Consider the following 8,130-nt stretch of genomic DNA (forward strand, 5'->3'; position numbering starts at 1 on the left):
GGAAATACATACCTTGCTGGTCAAACCAGTAAGTGACACTGCCTGAAATGTCTCAGCCTTCATCCAGCCACACTGGCAGGTCTCATCATTCGTTCAGGACATCGCACAGAGAATTTTTACAGTCAACTGTGTTCCCCTCGTGATCCTGGAAAGACGTTATGGAGGCATTAATAGCAACTCAACAAGTTGTATCAGCATCTTCCTTGACCTTGCCTCACCACATCTGAAGAACATTTCAGAAGAGCAGTGAGTTCTGCGATTGAATGGAGTTTCACTGAATGAGAAAAATAAAAAATAATTAAAAAAAAAGATAGAGAAAACCAACGAACTTGAGAAACAGCAAGTTACCATCCTGCTCGCCAGATATGAACCGTGTGTCAAGGCATGTCTCCGCGCTGAACAGTTTACAGGATGCATAAATAGCTCCACAAAGCACACGTTGGCACTGCCTCATGAAAAGGCATGCTGTTGGCACTCAGCAGCTAAGGACAGAGCCTGTAACACAACAGAGGAGCTGTACCTGATGTCACAACTGCTGGTTTACTCCAGACAAATGCTTTTACCTGAATGCCTTTAATCAGAATATCTTCTTTAAAAAAACCCAAACAGATCTGTTCACTTTTTTAAACTGCACTTATTAAAAAAAAACGCTAAAGCATTTACTACCAACATATTCCTTACACTACAGAACACTTTAATACTTAAAGAAAAATTATTCCTTTAATTCAGCAAATTGCTCCTACGTGAGAAATAAAACTTAAAACATGCGTGCCATAAACTCCCCAAATGCTATCTGCAGGAGGCACATATTACTTCAAGTATGGTTTTAGCAAAAACTTACCCATCAGTCCCTAAAAACAATGGATCTTCAGCTATTCTCCACTTAGTCCAAGGGCCATAATTCCACAGCTATGCCATCACTCCAGAATAATGACGCTAGTCCAAGACTACTGGCTATAAGAGCACACAAAGAACGATGCCACTGGCTGCCCCAGCACACACAAACCCACCAGACCCAGGTTAGGAGGAAGCAGATCCAAATACAAGGTTTATAAATTAACATTCATTTACAAGTAGAATGTGGCCACTGTTTCGTAACAATTATGGAGTGTCCCCAGGCAATACGGTATTTTTCACTGTTACTAGCTACAGGCGTTCTCTACATAACTCCTGGGAAGATTGTAATTTAGATTTTTATGGAACTTTTAATAGCCAACATCTTGATGGGCATCAGTTCAATTAAAATAAATTTCCCTTCTTATAAGAACAATAGATTACAAACACCCAAAAATCAGACTAGTTCAGTTTATATGGAAACAAATATAATTATACAATTTATTTATTAATACAACTTTAATCTACAATACCATTGATCTAGCACACCCAAAACATAGATGATTTACACAGCCACACCAGGCAACACTCCTTCCCAACCTGCTCTGGGCTGGGACGTGGGGTGCTGATGCCCCCACACCACCATCCCGCATCACCAGGAACGCCCCACGTCTCCACCACCCACAGAGTCCCATGGGACCTCCTTCCAGGGAAAGGGGAGATTTTGGGGGATCTGCCAGCCATTCTGCCAGCTGAAGGCAGGACTGAACCTGATTTGTTCATATTAGCTGTTCCTTGTGCTCTGCCGGACCCCAGGCCTCAGCGATCTCCATCCCACGCACATAGAAAACACCGCAGTGATAATGACACACTGCAGAACATCTCGGCTGTGGGAATAATTGCAGATACATGCTGCCCTGCCTTTGCACAGGCATCTCCATGAAGGCAGTGGGAGTTGTAGAGACGTTATTAGGTCTCATGACATTTTAAAAAGGCTTAAATATAAAATGACTTATAGGGGTTTCAAAGGCTGGAACGGAACTGAAATAGTCTTTGCAGTAATAATTGCCAGATGCTAAAAACAACCCACAGAGAAGCATTGCATGACTGCTTGGAAATGAAAGGACAGAGAGATTAAAATCCACGCACGAAGTTAGAGAGGAAAAAGCCAGAGTTATTGCCAAGCAAAGCCATTATGGCTGCTTCTACAGCCGCCCTTCAGCCTGACTCACTCCTGACTGCAACAGAAGCAAAGGTTCCACGCAGCAGTGGCAGAGCGCCCTGCACCAGTATGCACCACCGCTCCAGTACGGGACGCTGCCGGGGTATCATCTCCCATGAGAAAAATCAGGTGTCAAGCCTTTGTATCAGCCTGGCAAATCCACACTTTATTTTGGCAAGTAAGCGTAACATTTCAGTCAGCACCAAACACTCAGGCAGAACTTTGCTTGGGTTTCTGAAATCGTAACAAGTAAGGTCTTCTGCTGAAATCAAACGGCGTGAGGGCTCCGCTGTAACTGGGGCAAACTCCCCTGGCACACACTGACCCCAAACCAACAGTTTGTGTAAGAACTGCCTGAGGAGACTAGAAAAGCAGCTCACGGACAGACACAGCAGATAACGGAGCATCAGGAGCCAGCATCGATTGCAAGAGTTGTTCAGATATACGATATATTAACATGGATACAAACCTCACGGTTTTGCGTATTAGTCTGCAACATGTGAGCAAGTAACAGCTGAGAGCACAGGCCCTCCTCTAGCATCTTATGTAGAAAAGCATTTATTAATAGACACTAATGCTTTCAAACTAAGAAAGGGTATGTACTTTCCAGCATCTCCTGCTCCATATTTTATTAATCTTCAACAGTAAAATCATTTCACTAGAAAAGTGCTATAAGAAGAAGCACCTCCTCTCTCCTGCGTCTCTTGCATCAAGACTATGTTGCTGTGTAAAAATCAAATCCACAGTGAATTACTGAAACCCTTATGGTCTTCTCTTTGGACTAATGCATACACAAAGCAGGAGATCTACAGCACACGCTGATAGTGAATACTTGCACTTATTTTCTTGAATTCTTTCTCAACCGCACACTGCAGATGAGGCTTATCTTGCTTGTCTCTTAACAACAGCCAAAAAAAGGTGGTGGGGGGAACACACAACAAGGGAGAGACTAAGTCCATGTCTCCAGTCCTTTCATTTGTGGGAACCGGCTGCTACAAGTTTCTGTTAGAGAGGAGTTTGCTTTAAACAAGCAGCTTACACACGTAGATGTTTCCTCCGGATGCAGTGTTACCTACACCCATTTGTCGTAAGTCTCAACTAAAACCTGCGTAACTTGGATGAAATAAGGGGGGGGGGGAAATAACACCCAAGAGAACTCCAAGAAAACTGCAAAAGTAGTTTCAGCCATATGCAAAACCAGACTGACAGCTGAGGGAAAAAAAAAAGGTGATAGGATAACCAGGATAACCAGTGCCAGGATAACCAACCACTACTTCATCTGGTGCCTACAACAGTTCAATTACCTTCACGAAGGAGGCAGCTCTTGCTTGCAGAATCACCCCTGGATCTGGAGCCAGAGCATGTGAAACCTCCTGCCTCAGTGAACGGGGCAAGTCAGAGCAAAAGGGGTAAAAAAAAGCAAACAGCCCAATTATATGTGGGTAAGCCTCTAATCACTCTCAGAACTGCAGAGGTCTCACAGGTTGCACAGCACACAGGAAAACTTAACTTCTACCATGGAAAAAATGCATTTTCAGCCGGCAAGCCAGCCTGTCTGTCAAAAATGTAAGGATCTGGAGCCACATACGTGTTTATTCACAGTGCAAATGCCTAGCTCTGTTAGAGATTTGCTCTCGTCAATAGATTTCTGACAACAAGTATATACATTATAGACACCATGATTTCTTTCGAGCTAACAGGCTGGAAATACTTAAACTAGTACATACTCACAGAAATAGGGATGTTTGTTTCTGACTGACATTTTTCTCTTCTGTGAACTTCTTGCATTAAAAAATTCTAGTCACGCGTAATGGCTAAGATTGAACATTTATTGATTTAAAAAAATACACATGCAGAAAGCCATCCTCTTTAAAACCAACACATAAAATAATCCAGCAGAGATTTCAGAGAAAAGCAATAGCCCTATAAGACATGGATTTATCTGAAGCCTCCAGCAGAAATGTATTTTGTGGGAGTCCATGCTCTAATTACACCATGCAGTGGTGCGAGTCCAGCCAAAGTCAATCACATAACAGAGCACTTGCCTTGCAGTTTATCTTTCTTTTTCTGCTGCTTGGATTTCTTTCCGTCCACCTGGAGACTGACAGTTCTCCTCTTCTCCAGATTCAAGAGCTCCTGGAAGAGCTCCTGCACATTGTAGTTCATTTTGGCTGATGTCTCCATAAAGGAACACTTCCACTTGCTGGCTAACGCTTGCCCCTCGCTGGCATCCAGCTCCCTCTGAGTCTCATCACTTTTGTTACCCACCAACATTATTGGGATTTTTTGGATGTCCCCTTTAATCTGGCAAATCTGTTCAAAGATGGGCTGAAGATCTTCCATGGACTGCCTGCTGGTGACAGAGTACACCAAGATGAAAGCATGCCCTTTGGATATCGACAGCCTCTGCATAGCAGGGAACTGATGGCTTCCCGTGGTGTCTGTAATCTGAAGGGTGCAGATGCTCTTATCGCAGCTGATTACCTGCCGGTACGTATCTTCGATTGTGGGGATATAGGTTTCCCTGAAAGTTCCCCTTACAAAACGAAGCACCAAGGAGCTTTTGCCAACCCCTGCTGCTCCAAACACAACCACTCTGTAATCATTGCTTTGTTCAGGCATGTTTGCTGTGCTGCAATACCAGCGAAGATTTTAACTGAAAAAGCCCGAGTTCTTCAAGTTTACACACCCCTATACAGAGGTGGCCTGCGGAAAAGGGAGAGGGGAAAAGGGAAAGAGAGGAGCAGGGGGAGAGAAAGAAATCGTTCACACCACCTCGGTAATTTTACAGTACGCTATTGAAATAAGCGATTAAATAAGTCACTCCCCTCCCACCCTTTTTTCTTGCGTTACGGAGAAATAACAACCAAACACACACACCCCCGGCATACACCCCATACACACTAAATAAGTCAAAAGGAATTTACCTGTAGCCATCGGCTCCGCCGTCCAGCGAACCGAGCCCGAACCCGCCTGCCAGCGGTGGGGACGCTGCGCCGCCTCCGGCCGGAGCCCCGCCGCTGCAGGGAGGGGAGAGAGGGGAGGGGAGGGGAGGCTCGGCGGGGCTCCCTGCCGCCCCCGCCGCCTCCCTCCTCCCCCGATGGATGGATGGATGGATAGATGCCACCGCAGCGGGCCGTGCCACCTCCCCGGGCACAGCACGGTGCAGGCGGCCGGGCGCGACACCGCTCCGGGGATGGTGGGGGGGGGTAAATCTGCCCATCCGGGCAGGGCACCTGCCTGCGCCTACATAAAAATCCAATCTTCTCCCCCACAAAAATAAACAATCAACGCAACGACCTGAATCTGGTGCTTAAAGGAGGCGAGTTTTTGGTGCTCCGTCCCCCTCATTCCGTACACAAATGCTCGTGCCCGCCGTCGCCCCCCAGCACCTCCCTCAGCACCTCAGACCCCTGGCGCTGACAGATTTACCGCCCGTCACCCACCTAACGCTCCCCAGCTCACTTACGGCTAATTTTGCTGTAACGCGTAAAAATACAGGTCAGCTTTCCTCCCCCGCTGCCATGAAAAGCGGTAGGGATGACCTGAGATACTGCAGCCCTCCCCCAGGGAAGCCGCCAAACCTTTGGGGCTATGGCCGCTAAGGTCCGCTACTTTGACATGGCTCCCTCACACCGGCAAATAAAATACGGAGTTGTATTTCACAATCACAAGCTGTATTTCTCCTGATTTATGAGGAATTACCCCAGGCACCGTCTCTCCGCACCCCCTCTGAAGGCATCCCGGATAACCCAGTGCCTGGCGGGGAAGGCGGCCACGTCCCCCCTGCTTCACCTCCGAAACGGCGCGGGGAGAGCGCCGGGCACACGGCGACCGCTCCCCTCCCGGCCCCGCTCCGCCCCAGCCGCCTCCCTGGCCGCTATGGCGGGCGGGAGAGGGCGCCCCGCCACCGGTTGTCGTCTCACAGCCCCGCCATGGCGGTGGGCGGCCGAGCTCAGCCCTTTCCCCAGCCCCCTTCCCTCCTGCCCGCCCGCGGAGCCCGGCCCTCCCTCACGCTCCAAAATGGCCGCCGGCCCTCATGGAGGGAGCTCAGCTAGACCTAGACCCGTTCTCCGCAGGCACCCAGAGTGGGACCACACCAACCTCCACACCAGGGACAAGGCTTGGCCCATTAGCGGGTTAATATAGGTGTCTTAATTAGCAAACCACCCCAGGGACACCGCAGTGGATGGCCAATCTCACACACCAGGACGAGACTGGTTTATTTATTTCAGTCGTGCAAGGCTCCTGGGTGCTTGGTGGTTTCCCACAAATCAAGCACAGTTTATATACACGTTTTACAACATCATTGTCATATTCGTACCTCCTAACTATATTTGATTGTTTAGTAATTTACATACACTTGCACAATCGAGTTATAGCTAATAATGCATGCTCAGGCGAATGGTCTTCACCTGATCTAGGGTCTTCTTGGCCTATGGGTGTGATTTTTAGTAGTATAATGAAGGTGGTTCAGCTTGGGACACTTTAAATCCTCGCTATCTTGCCTAGTTGGCTAAACTCTCCAAAACATGTTGTTCAGTAGCGTTTTCAAGGTTCATATGTTGATCTGTTGGCAGGATGTTCCTCCTCAGGAATGTTAACAGTTCTTGGTTTCCTTGATTAGGAGTTCTTTCTTTAATCATCCTTGACAGACTTAAGGGCAGAAATCCTCCTTATCCCTGAGTATATACACATGGTACCTCAACATTAGTCACTATTAACCATTTTGAGGACGTGCTTTGGTAACAGCAGGACTTCAGCATTTATCGTGTTGACAGGTGTGATTTGTTTAGCCCTGATTCCCTGAGGAGAGCCAGTCTCAGCTTGTACTAACAGCACCAATCCAGGCTGGGTGGAGAATGGACTGAGAGCAGCCCTGGGGAGAAGGACTTGGGGGTGTTGGTGGGTGAGAAGCTCCACATAAGCCAGCAACGTGCACTGGCAGCCCAGAAACCCCCCGCAGCCTGGGCTGCATCCCCAGCAGCGTGGGCAGCAGGGCGAGGGGGGGATTCTGCCCCTCTGCTCCGCTCTGGGAGACCCCCCTGCAGCGCTGCCTCCAGCCCTGGGGCACCAACAGCAGAGGGACACGGAGCTGTTGGAGCGGGGCCAGAGGAGGCCCCGGAGATGCTGGGAGGGCTGGAGCCCCTCTGCTGGGAGGACAGGCTGAGAGAGCTGGGGGGGTTCAGCCTGGAGAAGAGAAGGCTCCGCGGAGACCTTCCAGCCCCTGCCAGGCCCTAAAGGGGCTCCAGGAAAGCTGGGGAGGGACTCTGGAGCAGGGAGGGGAGCCACGGGATGAGGGGGAAGGGTTTTACACTGCAAGAGGGGAGATTGAGATGAGATGTGAGGCAGAAATTGTTGGCTGTGAGGGGGGTGAGCCCCTGGCCCAGGTTGCCCAGAGAAGCTGTGGCTGCCCCATCCCTGGAGGGGTTCAAGGCCAGGTTGGCCGGGGCTTGGAGCAACCTGGGCTGGTGGGAGGTGTCCCTGCCCAGGGCAGGGGTGTTGGAACTTTAAAATCTTACAACCCAAAGCATTCTGTGATTCTGTGAACACTAACGTCTCCCACAGTGACAATTAAAACTATCCCTGTGCCTGACTGTGTCCAGGAGGGGTGAGTTGCATTGCCTGGATCAGAATTCTTCTCTTTTTTCTTCTTCTTTTTTTTTTTTTTCTGAGCATGACCTTGGGCTTGGACCTGTCTGTAAGTCTGCAAAAAGCCGTGGGTCCCTGGGTGGCCATCAGGGAGTCGTCATCGTGGAGCTGAGGAGAAGACAGTCCCTGGCCAGCGCACTCAGACAGGGCCAGACCCTGGGAAACGAGGAATATGCCAATTTTGAAGTGTGACAAAGGGCATTTGCGGTGCTCCACTGCCAGGACATTCATCAGGAAGAGAGCAAAGGGGACAAATGTCCCTGTTCAGAGCTCAGCTCTGACCGTGCTGGATCGTTGGGCCAAGGCCAACTGTATGACATTTAATAAGACCAAGTGCCAGGTCCTGCATTTTGGTCACAACAACCCCAAGCAACGCTACAGGCTTGGGGCAGAGTGGCTGGAAAGCTGCCCCGCAGAAAAGG

General features: G+C 49.1%; 1 protein-coding gene across 6 annotated transcripts; it reads right to left on the reverse strand.

Annotated features, from left to right (window-relative positions):
• Window positions 1-3,871: 3,871 nt before the first annotated feature.
• On the reverse strand, window positions 3,872-6,143 carry DIRAS3 (DIRAS family GTPase 3). 6 transcript variants are annotated; one of them, XM_074598447.1, is made up of 4 exons: window positions 6,072-6,124; window positions 5,526-5,685; window positions 4,984-5,076; window positions 3,872-4,762 (listed from the first exon to the last, which is right to left on the reverse strand). In XM_074598447.1, exon 4 carries the CDS (start codon window positions 4,676-4,678, stop codon window positions 4,082-4,084), a length of 597 nt encoding a protein of 198 aa, XP_074454548.1. In that variant the 5' UTR covers window positions 4,679-4,762; window positions 4,984-5,076; window positions 5,526-5,685; window positions 6,072-6,124; the 3' UTR covers window positions 3,872-4,081. The 6 variants fall into 6 exon arrangements, with proteins under 6 accessions (XP_074454548.1, XP_074454549.1, XP_074454552.1 ...); XM_074598448.1 differs by lacking the exon at window positions 5,526-5,685 and having other exon boundaries at window positions 6,072-6,143; XM_074598451.1 differs by lacking the exons at window positions 5,526-5,685; window positions 6,072-6,124 and adding an exon at window positions 5,852-6,018.
• Between the last annotated feature and the right edge of the window lie 1,987 nt (window positions 6,144-8,130).

Source organism: Larus michahellis, chromosome 8 (assembly GCF_964199755.1).
Source record: "Larus michahellis chromosome 8, bLarMic1.1, whole genome shotgun sequence".
Classification (NCBI taxonomy): Eukaryota; Metazoa; Chordata; class Aves; order Charadriiformes; family Laridae; genus Larus; species Larus michahellis.

Coding starts and splice junctions, on each gene's coding strand:
- DIRAS3 (XM_074598448.1), bottom strand. CDS start 4,678: ATGCCTGAACAAAGCAATGATTACAGAGTGGTTGTGTTTGGAGCAGCA.